The 21971-nt window shown below is 34.4% G+C and overlaps 1 protein-coding gene and 1 long non-coding RNA gene across 2 annotated transcripts in view; one reads left to right on the top strand and one right to left on the bottom strand.

Annotated features, from left to right (window-relative positions):
- Positions 1–21971, top strand: part of LOC115899690 — a 280503-nt gene that overhangs the window by 217133 nt on the left and 41399 nt on the right. The gene's annotated exons all lie outside the window — the stretch shown is intronic.
- Positions 1–21971, bottom strand: part of TRPA1 (transient receptor potential cation channel subfamily A member 1) — a 60309-nt gene that overhangs the window by 27953 nt on the left and 10385 nt on the right. The window contains exons 5-17 of the mRNA XM_010358799.2: positions 20278–20386; positions 19589–19734; positions 18415–18551; positions 16192–16240; positions 14523–14622; positions 13727–13827; positions 12538–12707; positions 12288–12452; positions 10630–10744; positions 9437–9603; positions 7430–7523; positions 3813–3872; positions 3208–3303 (exon numbers count right to left, since the gene is read on the bottom strand). Of these exons, the coding sequence (XP_010357101.1) occupies positions 3208–3303; positions 3813–3872; positions 7430–7523; positions 9437–9603; positions 10630–10744; positions 12288–12452; positions 12538–12707; positions 13727–13827; positions 14523–14622; positions 16192–16240; positions 18415–18551; positions 19589–19734; positions 20278–20386 (1509 nt within the window). The remainder of the gene's footprint in view (positions 1–3207; positions 3304–3812; positions 3873–7429; positions 7524–9436; positions 9604–10629; positions 10745–12287; positions 12453–12537; positions 12708–13726; positions 13828–14522; positions 14623–16191; positions 16241–18414; positions 18552–19588; positions 19735–20277; positions 20387–21971) is intronic.

Below are 21971 nucleotides of genomic sequence, written 5' to 3' on the forward strand. Positions count from 1 at the left end.
GCCTCAATTCTGGGCAGGACTCCATTTCCCCAGTAGTATCACCATTGCTAATTTGTACATTCTTCCAAATCCTTTTCTGTATTTCTACACAGAAACACCCATGTTCAAAAACTCAGATGTAATTATAGAAAAAAAGGATAATTATTTTGTATTTATGTTTTTACTCAAATTATGTCTTCAATTTGCTTATTTATATCAACACAGCCTAGAAACATATCAATGTTATATAAAGATTCATCAAGAACATTGTTTTTAAATACTGCTTTATATTTCATTATTTGGATATAGTAGTTTATTGAGACCTTCCCTTATTTATAAATATTATTGTTTGACATTTTATAATTAAAAATGATGCAGCCAGAATTGGTCTTCTTAGCCCTTGGGCAAGTTTTTTATTTTAATTTGATGAGTTATATATTTCATTTCTAGAAAATTCTCAGACATCCTTTCAATTTCTCCCTTTCTATCTCTTTTTAAAAATGTTCATCTTTCTGATAGAAATTGGAATTTCTATTTTTAGCTTCCTTGTATTAACTTTGATTTGACTGTACTTTCCAAAATTATTCTACCAAACAACTTCTAGGTTTTTGCACTAAACACCCACTTACATTTTGAAAAACCTATACTATAATTTTCATCAGCACTGTGTTAGATTTTTTCAATCTTAGTGTTCATAAAAATCTTTTCAGAAGCTTATTTAAAATTTTGATTATTAGGTCTACCCTCAAGCATTCTGGGCTAGTAGGTCTAAGATGGGCCTTAGGAACCTTCATTTTAACAAGAACCACAATAATTCTGATTCAAGCAGCCAGAGATTCCAGTTTAAAAACTACCACTGTGACACCAACAATGGGATATTTCCAGGTTCACCATTTTTCTTTTCTATTTATTTTTACCCTAACCATTTGAAAAGTAATTGAGATATATTTATATACAATATTCTTGGGGAATAAAGGAACCCCTTGCAAATATTCATTACCAATTGGATGCCCAATGGAGACCATAAAGCTATATCTCTAGCTATTCTTGGGGAAAAAAAAAACCTGGCAGGATCTTAACTATTGTTTTTGAGACCTCATCTAAACTTCCACGTAGATTTGACTTTTTATCCATTTAAAATTAATGGTTTATTCAAGCTAAAATAAAAAATATGGAAAAATATGTGAGAGTAATTCAAAATGTTACTATTAATATTTTTAAAACACCATACTAGAAAAACACACAGATACTTGTTTTCAATGTGCTTTCATTAAAACAATCCTCTTATGTTTCTGAAATCTTGTAACTCTGCTTTTAAACTAATAACAAATAAAACAAACCTACCCTTTGAGGCATGCAAGTACATTGTAAGTTTAAATATCACCCAAATAAAGTGTAAATAAGATTTAAAGTATCCAATGTATTGGTAGCTATGCTAATGGATTTTCCATAGTAGCTCTACTCTTGCATGCACCATTAATGAAAATAGCTTCTCACTGGCTCCAGTTTGTCTTAATCTCAGTATCTGATTTCTTATGTTCTCTATTTGGTCCATCTAGACTTTCAAATTTTCTGTGCACAGTAATTTCCCATCAGGTCAGTTACCTTCCTGAAGAGCCCCACTCAGCTCACTTATAACTAAAGTAAGGTTTCCTAAGCTATGTAGGCATTGTAGAATCGGGTGCTGGTTCGATACCTAGTATATTGCATTTATCTAAGTGAACCTATTTTATTTAAATTACACTTTGCCCATTGTTATATATTGTCTATTTCTTTTTAGATGCTATATAGATCTTATTTCTTCCTATTCTTATTCTGATAATGGAGACAAAAAATAGATACATTTTTTCTGATAGAAATATTGCTTATTTTTAAAATTATAGTTAAAAAACACATACATATGCAATAAATTTTCTAAGTATAACCGTAGTGTAGTTACTGTTAGATCACTCGGCTATAGATTATGAACTACACTCGTAGCAAAACATAACATACTCAAGGAGAGCTAAAGTGCTTACAGCAATGGTGAGTCAGTTGCCATTACCAGTGTTAAGGGCATAAAATCCCCACGAGACTGCATTCTCCACACTCCAAGTGCTCAGTAAGCCTTGTTTAACTTTGGGTGACAGCTGTTACCATGGTCTGTATCAAAGTCTTCAGTGTTGGGAAATGAACTCATTGAAGGTGAATAAAAATTCTTCATTGACCTAGAGCAATGTTGCCTAATAGAATTTTCTGCAATGATGAAAATGTCTTCTACCTGTGCAGTGCAATATGAGAGCTGCAAACCAAATGGGCTACTGAGCATTTAAAATATGGCTAGTGTGACTGAAAAATAACTTTTTAACTTTATTTACTTTAAACTAGTTTTTAAGTTAGGAAGCCACATGTGACTAGTGGTTCCCATATTAGATAGCCCAACTCTAGACCAAAATTTGCAACTCCAGTCCTCAAATGTTTTACGTGCACACAATTGTAATTTGTTGCCAATATTTACACAATTGTGGGCTGCTGTTGTCACATGGCAATGATTTGTTGAAACTAGTAGCCACTGTCCTTTTAACCAGAAGCCTAAGTTACTTATCTGTTACTGTTTTCTCTGTAGTTATTTCAGTTTGAGACCTTTGATTCAGATTGAAGGGCATCAAATGCATTATTTTCATCGCTTCATTGGCTAGAAACATAAAAGCATCTTTTCAAATAATAGCTACTTTTTAAAAAGTTTCTTGGGAAATTTAAGTCCATGCTGTGTCTTAAAAGCCTACTTCAAACTGGGTTTATTCCTCTGGAATCTAAGATCTAAGAACCTCTGAATGGTCAGAGTTTACCTAGGAGCCCAGTGGCTAGCTGAACTTAGAAGCTGTGGCTGTGAAATAATCACCCCTTGCATTTTCCTGTGGTTTACACTGAAGAAAACTCTTGAATATGTAGGTGGATAGAGGTGGCAAGCAAGTGTTACCTGTGTTGCCCATGGTTTATTGGATTCTGGATTGGAGCAGGTCTTACGTGACCATTAGAAATGAACTGTAGAACTTTACAGCAATTGAAAAAAATGATTGCTTTCTTTATTAAAAAATAAGGATTTGAGTCACATGGCAAACACAGACATAGAACTATGAAACTGGAATTCTCTCCATCCATCAAGTATTAAAACATTTTAAACTATTGTATCAAAACATTTTAGAACCCAACTAGAAACTATTTAGATAATGAAAACATTGAACTTACATTGAGGGCTGTAAGAGGTTCATATACAACATCCTGTGTAGGTGTTTTTTTGGTGAATTCTAATGGGCATTGAAGATATTTGAAATTATACTCGATCTGTAGAAGACAGAATGTTTTTTTTAAAAAAAGTACAGTTAGTCAAGTATAGAATCCCCAAAGTAATTCTTGAAAAAATCAAATACACAAGTTTACAATTCTGCTGAAAATTAAGTGATTTGAACAAAGTTATTTCAAGTGGAGACAAGAAATTAAGTTATTGCATATTAATTCCAAAAATAAATATCCTGGAAGGCTGTTATTCAATTGCTTTATATCTCATAGGCATGGAAAGAGAGGAGTTCTCAAAAGATCATTTAGATATTTTAGATCTTCATTATTAAGGCACAATTACTTAAGGAAATATAAAGACTAGAAAAAATGATGCTATTAGAAACTATTAAAATGTTAGGAGAAAACAGAATGTAAAGGAAAAATTCTCTCACAAGTAGATAATACAATAATATGACAAATTAGATCAATACCTTCTACAGTAGGTTACAGATCAATAGTAACAATATTTTTAATATTTTTCAAAGAATTATAACAAAATAATAAAATAAACTTACATAGTAGTCTCGGCAGGACTTGTCTTCTGTAGAATGCAACATGCAGAAATCTAAAAGTACCTTTGAAAGAGAAAAACAAGGTAAGATATTGGGGCAGTACACTACATATTAGGAAGGATTTTACCTTATTTCTAAAATAACACACAAGACATTTCCTTTCCTTGGTCTCTTGCATCTCAAGAAAAAATTATAATCTATGTCATCAGGAGCAAAGTTTAAAATACAAAATGTTACAAATACCTTTGCATGCCTCAGAAATACCAGTGATTCAGAAAAATACCATGTGCTTGAGAATAAAATTGCATGTACTAAAATCTCGGTAAGAGATAGTCCACTAGTTGTGCCTAAGATTTGATGTCTTTCTGGGCTTTTAGAGGATATATAGATTACAGATTGAGCAACCCTAATCTGAAAATGTGAAATTCTAAATGCTCTAAAATCCAAAATGTTTTGAGCACCCACATATTTCCATAAGTAGAAAATTCCACACGAGTACTTAATATAAACTTTGTTTCATGCACAAAATTATTTAAAAACTATATAAAATTACCTTCAGGCTATGCTTTTAAGGAGTGTATGAAACACAAATGAATTTTGTATCTACACTTGGATCCCATCCTTATGATACCTCATTATATATAGGCAAATATTCTGAAATCCAAAACATTTCTGGTCCCAAGAAGTTGGGATAAAGGATAGTCAATCTGATTCCTTTGCTGAGTACCTTACAGTGACAACTTATTGTTCCTAATCAAGATTTTTCATCCCAGCAATGGAGTCTTTCTGTGGTTTAGGTCCCATCTTCTGAATTGCCCCAGTCTGGAGTAACGTGTTTGCTTCTATATCTCATGTGCCAAGCAACATGGAGAGAGTATGTGTTTAGAGGGGAGTGGACAGGATGGTGGGGGATAGATGTTGTAATGAGAAATAGATGAAGGCTCTCTAGATACTTAACTTAGGGAAAGAACACTTATGGGGTCATTAGAGCCACCCCTATGGTGTTCGGGAACAACTGTTTTTGTGGGGCTGCATAAACAATTTGAGACACCCCAAATCTAGTGGTCCAAATTTATGTTCCTGAGAAAGAAATACCACCTAGCCAGGCTGCCCTCTTGGAACCAGGACTAGACACGATACCCCATATGGCCCCATCAATGCATCTAGGACCTCCTGGGGCATCCGGTGAACCTGCAGAACTTGAGGGTAGAGGGTCAGACTATATCCAGAAGGGAAGAAACAGGGCCCTGGCTGGTCTCAGGTAGCAAAGGGATTAAGAAAATTACAAGGCCGGCTCTGTTGGTGACTGGATAGCAATACTGGAGGTCACAACAACCATCATGAACAATAAAGACAAGACTAGCCAGTAGTGCTGTGCAAGGCAGAAACAGGCAGGTCTGGTTGCTATAGTTTGAAAACTGGGTAATAATCAATGTGTGCAAAATAAAGGATGGGCTGTCTTGGGTGGGGGCTGGGGAGATTTCAAGAGCAACTTTTCAGAAATGTTGTATGAGTAATTCAAATGCATTATATCAGGCTTAAGACATTTAAATTCACTTATTTTGCTGAAAAGTAGTCACAATACAAAAGTAATAAAGTCATTATAGAAAATTACCTAGAAAATATAGTAGCATAAAGAAGAAATTAAAAACTAATCCTAATCCTGTAACAGATAATTCTTATTAACATTTTGGTATAATTTTGACTGTTTACTATGTTTTCACATGGGAATATTTCAACATTGTTTTACAATTACAAATAATGTTGCAGAAAACATTCTGTAAAAATCTGTATCTCTGATTATTCATTAAGACAGATTTCAACAACTGTAACTACAGAATAAGAAAGCTTGAGATTGAGTATTTATGTGTACTTTGATGAGATGTAGGCACCTAAAAAGTTAATCTGTCTGCCATTTGTGTACTGGACTGCTCCAATTTTCATTAGGCATCATAAAAAAAAAAAAAGCCCCAAATATTTAGTGCACAGGAAGTCCTTGCTCAATAAATAAAATACAATAAGTGCTAGTAGTACTAATAACCACATAAGCAGTACAAAAATAGTAGGAGGTATATTATGTACGAACCATTATCCTTAGCACTTTATATATTTTACTCTCACTTTTGTAATCACTTTGTAAGATCAGTATTAGCATCACTATTTTAGAAATAGAGAAAACAGAAAACAATGCTCAGAGAGGTGAAATGACTTGCCTAAAACAACACAGCAAAAGGCAGCACCAGGATTAAATCCCAAGACCTCCAGAAGGCTCCAAATCTGGTCTTCTATTCCCTGTGTCACTATATCTTACTGCCTCCTCCAGCATTTGGATATATTTTTCCTTCGCAAGATATCTGAAGTCATTCTGCCTTTCTTGATTATTCTATGTCTGTCCCAATCCTCAAATCCCAACTTTCCCAGATTGCCTTTTTGCCTCTTTTAATACTCATCTGCTCAACAATCTGTGCATGTTTGTCTTGTATGGAGTATCCGATCATATGCTGGTGTATATTTAATGTAGCAAAGGGAGTCACATATTTAAAAACTCACAGAGGCCAGGCAAGCAATGTAAATGAAGGAACCATGCCAGGCATAAGAGTTTTTTTCCATTGTTCTCGAGATGTTCGCTATCCTTGGGCAAGCTTTTATCTTCACAGTTTGGATAAAGTCATAATTCAATACTTCTCTACTATAAGGAAAGCAATTGCATAAGAATGACAATATGTGACAACCAGGCACTGGAGCCCAATATACAAAAGGGAGAGATGGAGCATTTTATTTTATTTTATTTTTTATTATACTTTAAGTTCTAGGGTATATGTGCACATCATGCAGGTTTGTTACATGTATACATGTGCCATGATGGTTTGCTGCACCCATTAACTTGTCATTTACATTAGATATTTCTCCTAATGCTATCACTCCCCCCTCCCCCCACCCCACAACAGGCCCCAGTGTGTGATGTTCCCCACCCTGTGTCCAAGTGTTCTTATTGTTCAATTCGCACCTATGAGTGAGAACATGCGGTGTTTGGTTTTCTGTCCTTGTGATATTTTGCTCAGAATGATGCTTTCCAGCTTCATCCATGTTTTTAAATAGGAGAGTGATTGTCCCATCCATGGGAAGCAGCTGGTGCTCAGCCCAGCAATTCCTGCCTTGTGAGAAGGCAGGCCCAGGTACAAGATCTCATTCTTATGAGAGGCTAGATATTTGGAGGAAAATATAACTGGAGGAAACCAGATACCTTAAGGAAAGCATCCTGGTTTCAAACATTAGCAATTCATGCAAATTTGAAACAACAATAGCATGCATGCCAAGTGAAACATATACAAAGGCTTTATTCGGTCAACAAACACCAGTTCATAGTCTCTGCTATAGGTGCAGATTATTTAAATAAAAATATTTTACCATATTATTATCTATTACATATAATAATAGGATTCTTTAATCCAAGAAGGCCTTCCTTAAGTAGTTATTGTCTCATTTCCCTTATAGCCTAAGGAAAATGGGAAGCTTTAAAGCTGGAAATTATTATTATTAGGTTGTGATTACAACAATAAATCCTCAGATCATATATGTCAAGCATAAACCCAGGAAGAATTTTGTTTTAGAGAGTTTACCTTCATGCATTCAGGGAGGTATTCTATCATTTCCGTAATTGGACATTTGTTGCATGGAGAATTATGACTAAAAACCTTAAGACATTCATCCCATCTGTAAAAAATAAATAAGTAGGATGAGCACAGGTCTTCATCCTTCTGTTCTGTACAATAGCTGAAACTCAAGATTATTTCTTTAGGGGAAATCAAAACTTAAGCGTATTCATGGAATACAAAGCTCACCCTTGGTTCCAATGGAACCAACACGTAAACCAAGATCAACTCAGTAACAGGATCCTTGTCCATTAATGGACATTAGGAATGTGGGTAAATTTCAGGATGGCTGTTACAATCATTGTTCTGTCTCTTTATCTAAATGTCATTCAAAGAAGCTGGGACTATATCTTCTTTTTCTCCTGAAGTTATGAAATGGTCAGTATTTACAGAGCTGACCACGTTGGGTAGAGATTCCACATTCACATACCTACACCATCAGTGTAGTACTGTTCCCATATTTAATAACTAATGCATGTGTACATCCTGTATTGAATTAAACTACAAACTAACACGTGTAAAGTGCATTGATAAGCATAGCCTCTGCCAGAACATTCCAGATTTTGCCCATTTTCTTCATCACCATCCAACTGAACAGGGTAAGACAGTGCTTACCATACCAAGGAAGAACTAAATCTATGGCAGGAGGCAAAGAATAGCCCATTTATCTCCAAGATCTTATCCAATTTTCTGTTAAACTCTATCAATAAAACCCATCTAGTACATCTACATTATCAAAAGAAAAGTTTGGATTGAACACTTTCATTAAAAGTGCTTTAAAGGGATGATCAGTAAGAGATTTTTTAGACTGTCCATGCTCAAAAACACAGGCTTGATGTGCCTTGAATATGAGAATGTTTGCTCTGTGTTCACTACTAGGTGACACTGGGCCCTTGTGCATATCTATCTGTGATTATTATAGAAAGTGATACTATAAAGATATTATGAGAAGTGAAACAAACTATCCTCTAACTTAATCACTAAAACTCCTTGGCGTATGGTTTACAAACCCACCAACTCCAAAGATTACATGTTAAGAGTCATCCCATTATATGGCACTGATAACCAATTGGATTTGCCTTGGGGAATATTTTTGCCCACTCCAGTTTTATGGTTTCTACTGGCACATGTTGGGCAAATTCAGGTAGGGCAGTGCAGAGCTTGCTTGACAATGATATGGTTCCAGACACTACACCTGAACCCCTGGAGTCTCACAAGAGTGATGTGAAGCTTCGTTTTATGTGCCCACATTTTATTTTTTAAGAAATATAAACTGAAGATCAGAGAGGTTAAGCAATGTGCCTGTTGACATCCAAAAATATTCATTTATAAATTTAGGTAGACATTCAGAAATAACTAAAGGAGTATAATTGGATTGTTTGTAACACAAAGGATAAATGCTTGAGGGGATAGATATCATTCTCCACGATGTGATTATCATGCATTGCATGGCTGTATCAAAGCATCTCATGTACCTGATACATATACACACCTACTATTTACCCACACAAACTAAAAATAAAAGGGTCGGGCACAGTGGCTCATGTCTGTAATGCCAGCACTTTGGGAGGCCAAGGTGGGCGAATCACTTGAGCCCAGGAGTTCGAGACCAGCCTGGCTAACACGGTGAAACCATGTCTCAATGAAAAATACAAAAATTAGCTGGGCATGGTGGCTCGTGCCTATAGTCCTAGCTACTCAGGAGGCATGAGAATTGTTGAAGCCCGGGAGGTGGAGGTTGCAGTGAGCAGAGATCATGCCACTGCACTCCAACCTGTGTGACAGAGCTAGACCTTTTCTAAAAATAAATAAATAAAAATTAAAAATAAAATTTAAAAGATTGATGCAAACAACTGATATTTTAAATTTTGATTAATGGCCGAAACTCATTTATTTTCTCTTATTTTCTCTCAGACTTCAAATCATCCCTAAACCAGAGAACACTACATGACAGTGGACAGGAAGACAGTATACCTTTTGCTCCTGATGATTGTAAGAACCACCTCCTTCCTCTTATTGTGAAGTGCAAGGTGCAAAAAGGAGGCCTGCTGCTTGTTCAGGACTATGTCAGCATTGTGGCTCAGAAGCAGCGCAACGGCTTTGGCGTGGCCTTCCCTTGCAGCAAAGTGAAGTGCAGTGTTCTTTTGAGGAAAAAGAGACACAGAAAATGTGGTGACAATGTCTAATCTGCTTTATTTCACCACTTAACTGCTTAAAAGAAATTAGCGACACTACTATTTAATACCAAAATACATAGGATTTAAAACTGGTGTTCAGAATCAAGCTTCAAAATAATGAGTTTATAGTTCAAACGTGTGTGTGTGTGCATGTGTGGGAAGTGGATCTGTGTGTGTGTGTGTGTGTGTGTGTGAGAGAGAGAGAGAGAGAGAAAGAGAGAGAGAGAGAGAGAGAGAGAGAGAGAGAGAGAGAGAGAGAGAGAGAGAGAGAGAGAGAGAGAATGAATTCCAAGGCATTTGTTTTGTGTTGCTTTTGCAATGGGATGATTCTACAAGGACAAAGGACAAGCTTTCAGGGTAAAGATGTTGGGTTGAACACAGAAGAAAATCCTCCTGAGACTGATCATTTGGAGAACAGTGACTTACAGATTTGGGGCTTCACAAGCTTGTAAATTTTTTTTTTAAATCAGCGACTGTTATAAGTTTGCCCATTTTTAGTTTCCCCACATAAAGACTTTTTTTTTTTGAAAAAGGCAACAACAATCTTCTATCCCCATCGTTTTATGAACAAACATACATTTCAAAAGTCACTCTCCCCAACAGAAGGAAGGACATAATAGCACAATAAAGGGCAGTATTTCAAATCAATACACTTCAAAATAACACTTATCTTAATGAAAACTCACCCCTGCCTTCATTCCTCTGGACCTACCAGGGAGTAAACGCTTTGCCATCAAATTTCAGTGGCCTGTAGACCTCGCTGCTCTGTGAGACTGGGGGTTTCCTCAACATTCACCCACCCCTTGGTATTCTCTCATTTCTGCTGCCTTTTGATTCATACTTCACCTCAAGAATCCACTTGCTAAATATCCAACAAAAGGCTGGGAATAGAGCAAGGAAGGTAAAAGGTATCTTGGAGAGTTTTCTGGCAATGTTGGAAGTTTCTGCTATGTCAAGATTTTGGGTAAGCATGAGGACCACAGTGCATACCCCATCTTCATCCAGGCGATCTGTGCACTTCAAATTAGTATCAAGAATGACCTTCATGGTCTGAGTGTACCCGCCCATGGACGCATGATGCAAAGCCGTCCAGCCATTGTAGTCACTGGTAAAGAGTTAAGAAAAGATATGTGCAAACACTTAGCAGATGAAATGCGGGATGGGATGCCATTTGGCTTATTCTAGGTAAATCTGATGACAACAAAAAGTATAAATGAGATCTGGCAACTAAATATTTATAATAAATGAGCTAATTCCAAGCTCAATGATCTTAAATGACCTATTTCTAATGTGATTCACACATGTTTTTTATTTAGTGGTTTAAAATACAAAAGTATATAAACACATTACTAAATACTTTGGGGTAGGAGAAGTACACTTAGCGTGTCTGTGTCATACATCTTTTTTTAAAGCTATAATGAACTGGTACACATCAATTTAAATCTTGTTTTATTCTTTCAATGAATATTGTATCAAAAAATTTTTATGAAGTAATGTTAGTCTTTGTGGTCAATAGTTATTGGTAATACTACTAATAATACAGTATATGGCTATAAGATACTTAGCTTAGTGTCAGTTATTATTCTAAGAGTTTAAATCTGAAAAACTTCCCTCTTGTGCTCTGAAAGATGCTGACTCAATTGCTTTGAAAAATGTTTATCCTTTTCCACAGAAATTCAAGATGTAAATACAACGAAGCCTTATCATATTAGTTATCTTTTTTCAAATTACACCGAAAAAAATTCCTGACACTAATTTCAGTGCTAATGAGCAGATGTTTTAGAGTGCAAGAGCCATGCTGCTGTATCAGTTATGATGTAATAAGCAACAACTGTCTGGCCTGGGTCTACTTGGGTCCCTTTGCAGGTCAGTTGCTTGGTGTTTCTTTGTAAACCAGAAGAAGCTGAGCAAAACATTCATTCTTGTAGCTGTAGCACCAATTTGCTGTCATCAATATTATGGTAAGGAAATGTGTTTTTGAACATTAGCCTAATAAGCTCTTTGCTACTGCTATGGTAAGATATTAAATGAAAAACCTCTGTAAAATGTTTCCAGGTTTTTTCTTTCTTATCACAATATCATTTAATTATGCCACATATTTTATTATGCTTACATATTTTAACTTTGTTTTATTTCTTGTGCTTAAGCTCATTTAAGTATAATAAAATTCAGAAATGTTTACTGTCTTCTGTTGTCACTTAAAGGGAGCTTTTTATATCTACCATTCATCAGATTGAATGAAAAGTAGAATATTTGAACTTGTATGTTTTGTGTGTGTGTATGTGCACACACACACATACACAACCATGGTTTTGTATCTATATAGGAATATGGCAGCAAGAAGAGGTAAAATATGAGAACTGTATTTCAAAGAAAGGTTCTGAGAAAGACTGCACAAAGCCACTTATTCTGTGACCTCGAACAAGGTTTTTCAAGTCTAAAAACTTCAAAGTCTTTCAGTTGGAAATAATACTGACTTCCCTTCCAGTATTTTTAGAAGTTATATATGTTTTGATGATAAAATAAAATGGATAAAAGTACTTAGTGAGATATAAAGTTAGACCTCATAATTAAAAATATAATGAAAAGATCGCCTCAAAATGGCTAATGAAAGAAACTATATAAACATTCCAATCATATATCCTCACCTGAGAAACAATGCACCTTTTTTCAGAAGAAGCTGAACTACTTTATCATGTCCATTCTTTGCTGCCAGATGGAGAGGAGTCATTCCATGAAGGTCCCCTTCATTCAGAAGCCTTGTATCACTTATGCCTTGTAGGAGCCTCTGACAGGTATTGATACGCCCGTAACTTGAAAAAAATTATGTTTCGTATTTTCAAAGCAAATATTAAATGGAAAGAAGACATGTTCACACATTGCTAGACTGACCCTTACCTGGCTGCAAAATGCAGAGGTGATTTCTTATCTTTGCTTTTGGAATGAATGGACACATTAAAGCCAAGTAGGTTATTTACAGAATCAGGGCCCCCCTGTCTACATGCATAATGTAGAGGAGTACACCCATCATTGTCTTCATCCATTACCAGCTCTTTGATCTGTTGCATCTATAGGAAAAAAATTAATATTATACAAATAACTCTGCTATTATGCTAAAATGATGGTTTTCACACTATTCTGTAGGAAAATATTTTCCAACAAGGGTCAATATGTACTCCTTAGGGACAAAATTGTAAATAACCTAAAGGATATGAGAGAAAAATAAATATGAAGGAAGTTGAATGCTCTGTCTTCATGTAATGTACATTACCATATTAATGTACATTACCATATTAAAGGATCTGAGATACCATGCCAATAGGAAAATGTACTTAACATTTTTAACTCAGCATTTTTCAAATATATTTGACCACGGCCCTTCCCTCTGCCCCTCCTCTTATTTCCTCCCACCCCCAAATAACACCCAACAGCTTCATGTTAATACATTCTGTTAGGTAAAATGGATGGGATGTTAATATTAGGTTTACTTTATGTTTTATATGCTTAAGCTTAAGTTTCTCCTATTTTGTTATTTTTTAAATATTCAAATACATTTTTTTTTATTATTAAAGACAATGGCAATATTGAAATCTATTGACAACAAAAATATGGTGTATTTCACATGCATGTGCTAATACTAAGTATTAGCTGGTGAATATAAATATAAAAATAATGCTTTCAACCTCTCCTCAGCAAGTCAAGTATGCTGAGTAATTTTTCTTAATAGATGGTGGAATATTGATAATTCATTATTATACTTGGATTTTTCCACTGATATGCAAATCATAATGGTCAAAGAATGAAGAAAATCAAACTAATTAAAGATGTTACTTTATCATAGATGACTGCATATGAAGTTCCTTTGTAAGTTAAAAAATCAGTCTCACTACAATTATCATTGTCATCATCATCACCACCACCACCATCACCATGTTGTAACTAAATATTAAAATATGTCATCTTTATTTTAAAACATTTTTAAAATTCCAGGATCAGTTTCTATAATAACAAAAATTACAACAAACAAAATTAGTTTATTTTCTGTTGAACCCAACTCAGTTAATGGAAATCCATAGATATACATTACCTGCATAAATTCAGGTCGCAGATTTTTTAATCCATAAGGTTGCTGTACAGTTAAATGCAGAAAATTACGTCCAAAATTATCTTTTATGTCTACTTGGGCACCTGAAAAAAACATTATGTAAATATAAACTCTATTCATTTATTTAAAGCATTGTTTATGTGGATTCTCAACTTAGCAAAAAAAATTTTGACTTAAAATAATGTTGACTTTTAGTTTACAGGAAATTGTGTTTAGATGAGAAAACTAAACATATTTAAAATCAGGTTTACCTTACTCTGTGTGTGTGTGTGTCTGTGTGTGTACGTGGGGTAGAAAATATGTGATGCATTACATAAATACATGAAGCCTTACCTTTTAAAGCATAAAATGTAAGTACAGACACATTAGAGATCAAGAAAGAAGAGGAGAGCAGAGAAGGACATCTCACTTCTTTGTTATCAGGGGCCCAGGTTAGAATCTAAAACGGGGAAGTTATAGTACCTACACCACACAGGACTGACACATTGAAAGACAGTTAATTAAATGTTCAGCAAATGCCTGGGGTATAACAATTACTTTATAAATGTTATCTACTATTGTTCTGAAATTGTCTTTTTAAGTATGCTCCCTTACTGGACAGAAAATTATTCTAGACATGAAAAGTGTTCTGTTTATCTTTGAATTCACAACATCCGGCCCAGGGCCTGGCACACAATACATGGTGGCACACAATGAAGGTTCATTTGGCACACAATGAATGTTCATCTAACCAAATTGAGTAGTACTTCAAAAGACTTGGCTTGGTCCCTCTTGGTACCTTTAGAGAGTAGCAAATTTACAATATTCCAAGATGCAGAAGCAGTTGCTAATATAAGTGGAGAGCGTCCTTCAGAATCGATCTTATTAATATCTGCTCCCTAAAAATCAAACAAACCATTCAACAAAGAGCTTAAAAACAGAAAAACCATCATATATTATAATCTCTAACTAATGGTAATTCATTGATATAGAGTGTCTATATTATGGCTAGCACTAAACCATATGACTAGTTATAGAATTATTTGAAAATTTCCCATAGTTCATATGTTATATCATCAGAAATCAAGGAATTCATTTATGATTTCCACAAAAAATTATTCTCACATATTAGGCTTTTTACTGACACCTGGCAATAGCTCTAGTTACTACATGAACCATAAAAATAATATCCTTTTACTTAGATCAATAGTTTAGTTTCCACTGCAAGAAATAATTTTTAAATGTCTATAATTTTAAGTCTTCCAAATTCATTACATATATGATTTAAGAAACATTTACAAAACACCATCCACTTTTTTAAAAAATCCTATTTTATCTGAAATAGATGAACTGAAATAATTGAATTGAAATCACTCAAATTCTAAAGTAAAATTTTAGCCATTTATTTAAGAAAATTTATATTTAAAAATCACATTAAATATATTTTAAATGAATAAGTCAATGTTAACCATTACATATTATAATATTTGATATGACAAGAAATCAAAGGCCTTTAAAAATTTCATGGAAATAATTCTGTATATTATATAGGGTAATAAAAAATAGCTTAAAATCCAAACACGAATATTTCTTTGTTCTTTTGGGGCCCACTAATATAGATGACAATGGGGGTAGCATGCCCTTTGGCAAGTTCCATGGTCAGTGAGGCTCTGCAACAGTTCTCTTGCCTGGTGAAAAGATGGCAGCCTTTGCAGGAAATCATGCATAACTATCATTTATGGTTTATGGCATATAATACATAGTTTATGGCATATAATGAGTCTCCCCAGGACTCTTCTGTGTAATTATCATAATTTCAATAGTTATGATTGACAACACACACATGTTCAATACTACAAATGGAAATCTGTCATTGCTGATATGGTGCAGCTTACGTAAATTCACCATACATTCATCTGTATAAAGGGCTTATTAAAATTCAACTCAAAAGCTGATTGATTCCACCTCCCAGAGTGAAAAAGATCCCATGCTTCATGCTTTCACTTGTAATAAATCTTTGACAGTATTTTTCAACTCCTCAGTTTTTAAAGGTGGCACTGAGGCAGCTGGGGTAGGAGCTTCCCCCTGTGCTGCCTGTCCTGCCTCCACCTTAAAGCCACCAGGCTGAAGAAGGGTTGCCGCCCAAGCTCACACTCCCATAAGACCCTCTTACAGGCCATGGGAACAGCTTTCCTTGCAATGTACCTGCCAACTTCCTGCACTAAAAACACTGATATGGATATCCAAATTACGTTTTGACACTTCTAAGTTCACAGTAATGTTTGGCCGTTGCATATTCATACATAATATACTCTGCTTCCAAGTATGTCAATCATCCTTTTGTACACTGTTTTTGCTGATAAGCAAGAAATTGAAATTTGATTCATTTTTGAAAATCCATATTATGTAATTATATGATTTCTTCTATTATAAAGTAATAAAAATAAACCAGTAAAAGGAATAGTTACCACTGAAATTAAATAGTCTGCTAGTTCATGGTGATCAAATAATGAAGCTCTGAAAAAACAGAATTATAAACATTATAATTAAAGTACTATTGATGTAAATACAAATGTATTTAATAAAGCTACTATATTTGGAAAGTGAATTTAACTAATCATAAAATAATATGATAGACTGTAAGAGAATTAGTAAGCTTTCAAAATTTATAATTTGATTCTGATTAGGGTAGCATTTTCAAAGTAATAATAATAGGAGAACAAATACATCATAATATTTTCTTCCTCATCCTTTAAGAAACCTATTTCATCCTGAAAAATCCCCATAAAGATGTTCTGAAGTGAGTAGTAACACCTGTTCCAAGATAGAAAAGACAAGGAAATCACTGGTACTGCTATGACCATGGGGAATAGCAAAAGCTACATGTAATGTGTGCCTCAAATTCATTTGCAGGGTTCAAAAGCCCCTCTTTGGGGGGTTTCTCTTTGGCAAAAGTTAAAAGGCAGTGTTAGTTTTTCTGAGTTTTTATAAAGCCAAAAATAATTATGGAGAGAATTGAAAACATTTTGATATCATCTCACAGGCAGTCATAAGCAACACCATAACAAATGTTAACACTAATGATTCAAAGCTTTGTGTTTCCTATCGCAAATCTCATATCTGTGTTTCAAGGTTCTCTCAGCTATTTTTGGCCTTTCATCCATAAATTTCAGAATCAGTTTGTTAATTTGATTGACAAGAGGTTGCATCATATTTAAAATATATTAATTATATTTAGTAATTACAAGGGAACAAATTCTAACATTAAGGCTCCATTTTCCTAAGATAATTTCTCGTTATGCATATTAATATATTAAGGTTGTGTGCTAAAGATACATTTTAACAATAACCAAATCACTGGGTTTGTAAATTGGTGAAACATTGGAAACAAAGAGTTTTTTTCTTTAATTCCTGAGACTGATCTTAAATATTTTGATAATATTCTAGGTTATAAATTGGCACTGGGATTTTGTGAGCTACCCACATGATTCTAATGTGCAACAGCTTGAGAATTTCTGATCTAGAGGTTAGTCTATCTATTGAGTTTTCATTTTATTTCAATGGCTTTTTTAAACTTATTTTTTGCTGAATCATTTTCATATCACCAAACCTGGATTCAAATATGACAGTCTGTTTTACACAATCTTATGTTATCTTCATATATTTAGTTTTATGTAAATGATTATTCCTTTAAATTTTTGAAGGTCTCAAATATCTTCATTTTAAAATTCTTTTTGGAATGCCCTATTATTTCTATTTTCTTGGAAAAATATTGGTCTTTGGTCAAATGTGTAGATTTTTATTAGCTTTATGCTATAAAACTTTAGGTTGAAAATTCATCCTAAGTGGGAGTTCCTTTCTATTCACACATATCCTATTGTGCCTGGTGGTTTTGCTGTGTACATTTATTAGAAACAGATCTTATATTGGTAGCTAGAGTTTCTTTTTTTTTTTTCTAAGAGATTTTGTAGAATTCCAGGTCCAATTGCCTATTGAAAATATATTGGCAGCTCTGTGTGTGTGAGTATGTGTGTGTGTAAGAGACCGAGAGAGTGAAGGCTCATCTCAGATACCTCTTTCACTCACATGGGTAGCATCTGATACTTGTCTTTCCAGAAGAATTGAATTTCCAGTCTACAAGTAAGCCTATGGTTTAATACACTTTGCCTGATGTGTATTTCTGCTAAACTTCAAATAAATTTGTTATTGTTTTTGGAAATTTGGTTATAATTTCCTAAAACTATATCTTTTGAAACCATTTATCTATAATTGTTGGTGAGCAGGAGGGATTAGCGTGGGGGTGACATATCCATATGTATCTACTCCATTTTTATCACTAAAAATGGGGATAACATAAATATGAAAAATTGGAACAGATTAGAAATGACTTGGAAGACTGTGTATGTAGACTTCTTTAGCACACAGAAAATTAATCTTGAGCCTATATCCGCTGGACTTGAATCAGAATATGCCACAGGTGATTTTATTTTGTGAAATTTCTTTAACATTCTACTCCCATTCCCAAGGAACATATGCGATTCCAGTTGATCCACAGGGTCTTTGTTATCTTTGCCTTTTTCCTTTGAATCACAAAATCTTTGCTAGCATTAGTGCTAACTGCTCCTTGCAATGTCTAATTTCACGCATGAAGATGGAAAATCAGTATACAGAATGATAGGTAGGAAACTTGCCTGTGAAGCATGGTCTCATGACTTCCATCGGTTGTGTTAACAATATCCATGCTACCAGAATAGGACGATATCATCAATTTAACAATCTCAGTGGCTCCCTGGGTGGCAGCAAAATGAATGGCTGTGCACCTTCCCTTCTGTAAAGGATTTTAATACTAGAATCAATGTTTAAATCTCAATGTAAGAATATAACTTATATTTGGCATGAGCTTTTTCTTCACAGAGTCATAAAATCAAGGGATATCTATCAGACTGATCACCATTAATCATCTGAAATGTGATAGATATTCCTTGATTTTATGGACCTGCAAAGAAAAGCATCCATAAACAAATGGTAGCTGACAATTGTGCTTCCTTCTAATACAACAACTCTTGGCATATACTTCCACCATCATTGTCTGGGTGCCATTCTTTCCCCCAGGGAACATGAGAACAATGTCCCAATCATGGCTGTAAGCATTCAGTGTATGAAGTGACTTCAGACCCCATACCACCTTTGGCAGCTCTTCATTTCTATATTGAAGGGACAGTATAGAAAGAGTTAAAAGGCAGTGTTAGCTTTTCTGAGTTTTTATGAGGTTTCCAGAAGCCACATGAGATTAATATCCAATCTTCTCTTCCTACATAAAATACAGGCCTTTGGAGTATCTTGGAGGGGAGCTTGTTGCCACCCAAAACTCAGACATTGAAGGAGAAAGGGCCAGAACTCTCCACTTTTGGTCAGAGATGCCTGACATAAGCTCAGCTCCCAAATACAGTCAACACTTTCACATACATATTTTTAGAAATTAGTTAAGTGGTCCTCAATTTAAAAATGATAACTTTTCTGAGTAGAACTAAAACCAAATACATTCATGATTGGGCTTTAATGTTCCTGGCTGAACATTATCATCTTCTGAGGGTAGGCCTTAACTTCTTTTAATGGCAACTGCACAAGATAAATATTCTTTGTTGTATCTATATTTGTGTCTGCAATTGTTTTGGGGAGTACTCAAAATTTTTTACATAGATTGAAACTTGAGGTATTCTCTTGTTCTGCTTCTTCATAAGCAGAAGGAAATATGTATTTCTTGTATGCATTTCAATCTAAATTAACTGTAAAAGAGCTATAAAGTATTTTATATGCTTATGACAATTCTAAGATAAAAGTGTCATATAGAATATGAAGAGTTACCTCCTCTGGGTCTATTTGTGCACCATTGTCCAGGCACATTTTGATCATTTCCAAGTCACCATTTTGCACAGCCAGGTGGAGAGGGCTGGCTTTACCATTATTCACAAAGTTAATGTGCAACTGTCTACTGTACCCAAACTCTTCACCTTTAGAAGAAAATAACAAGTATATAAAACATATAATATGTTATGTTTACAACATAACAAGTATATAAAATAAATAATAGGGAGGGTTTTTATTTTAAAAAATGAACAAAGCATAAAACAAAGAAAGGGCACTGAGACACATAAAAGCTTGTGTTTAATTCTGTTAAATATTTTTCAAATTAGGCTGGGTGCGGTGGCTCACGCCTGTAATCCCAGCACTTTGGGAGGCCATGGTGGGAGGATCACGAGGTCAGGAGATCGGGATCAGCCTGGCTAACATGGTGAAACCCCATCCCTACTAAAAATACAAACAATTAGCTGGGCATGGTGGCATGTAACTATAGTCCCACTACTCAGGGGGCTGAAGCAGGAGAATCACTTAGACTTGGAAGGATGAAGTTGCAGTGAGCCGAGATCACACCACTGCACTCCAGCCTGGGTGACAAAGTAAGACTCCATCTCAAAAGAAATAAAAATCAAATTAATAGCATCCACCAAAATAGACTTATTTATAGTATATAACATAGAAAAGCCTCAACTCACCAAACCTTAGTATTATTTCCATGCATTCTTTGGAACCTGAAAATGCAGCTTGGTGAATAGGGAAACATCCCCATTTATTTGATTTACATGGCTTAGCTCCTTTGTTAAGCTGGAAGAAAAGACAGAATGAAAAATGACACCAGTTAAACCCCAAATCACAAGGGTCTATTTGTGTACCATTTAAGATGAGAATTTACGTGCCTCTCCCATATCATTTTACTACTATACGTCTATGTAAAAGTACACAGAGAGCTTCATATGTTATGAAATCTAGGCAAGAAGGTAATTTTGAAGTAGACTAACATTCTGAAATAGAGATATTTTATATCTTCCAAAGAAGTAACAATGTAGACACAACAATATCAATCTTGATACCCCAGCAATAAAGTCAACACATTTTTCAATGGGATTAAAGAGATTTTTGAAGACGTTATCATGACTTCCATAACCATTTTCAGTTTCTTACGCAAATAAAGTGATATTTCCTAGATTCTTTTCCCTTTATTTATGCAAAATTAATAAATGAATGTGCCACTACTCTTGTTAAGCCATAATCAAATATTTTCACTAATGACGTTTCTTAAGTAAAAAGATGTTAGAAGAACTGAATGTTATACTACCTTTTTATGTAAACCAATCATTTTAAACTACCATTTTCTGTAAATCATTAGCCTTCAGTTTTAAATACCTCTAATTACTACAAAAAATGATTTTGAAAAAGTAGAAAAGTGTGAAGAATCCAATACCACCTGTAATCTCAGCTTTTAGAGGTAGTATCTGTTTACTTTATACATCATAGTCCAGAAATTTTATATATATATATATATATATATATATATATATATATATATATATATAATATCTATATGGAGAGAATCCAGAAATTGAAGATGCACTTTGTAAAATCCTATTATTAAGTAAAAGCTTTTTTGAACAATATTATCACACAGTATACACATAAATTAGACTTGCAAGGAAGCCAGACTTTAAAAATATATTGTTTTCTGTAGTATTTTCAATAATACTATTTATTTATTCCAATTTTGTTTTGGTTAATTTAAGGCTCTTTTCCTAAATTCTTGGTTTGAGTGTTACTTATTTTTATTTTCTTTATCATTTATTCTCTTTGTGGTCCAATCATGACAGCTTAGAGTATGTACCTGTTTCTAAGTCCATCTAGTAAAGGTGCTAAAACATATTTGTACGGCACATTTAAACATTAGGTAAATAGTTTTAAATTATTTAATTGTATTTTCTTATTCTCTGAGATTGTGAAGAGGCAAAATCAAGTGGTAAAAATACAGATGCTGGCCTGGATAACATGCAAGTAACTGAGGAATATTTGAAAACAGTCTATTTGCCAGCATTCTAACAGCATACTCAGATGGAGCACTGCCAGAAGCAGGAGGAAGTCATGTAGACAAGCATCTCCATCGCTTCACTGGACCATGCCAGGAAGCCTCACCAGAGAGAAGGCTGGCTCTACTCTCAGGCATGTGGCTAAGAACCTTTGCTATTACATCACACAGGGCTCTGTTTTGAGACCCAATAATAGTGTCTTCAGGTCATGGGAGCTGTGTTTCCTTTGATTTTTCTCTTATGGGCCAAATAAGTCTGCAACTGACTATATTCATCTTTCCTTTGACTATTCAGAAGCTCAGAATCATACATTTGATCCATCTTTATAACATTCA

The sequence above is a fragment of the Rhinopithecus roxellana genome, chromosome 9 (assembly GCF_007565055.1).
Source record: "Rhinopithecus roxellana isolate Shanxi Qingling chromosome 9, ASM756505v1, whole genome shotgun sequence".
Lineage (NCBI taxonomy): Eukaryota > Metazoa > Chordata > Mammalia > Primates > Cercopithecidae > Rhinopithecus > Rhinopithecus roxellana.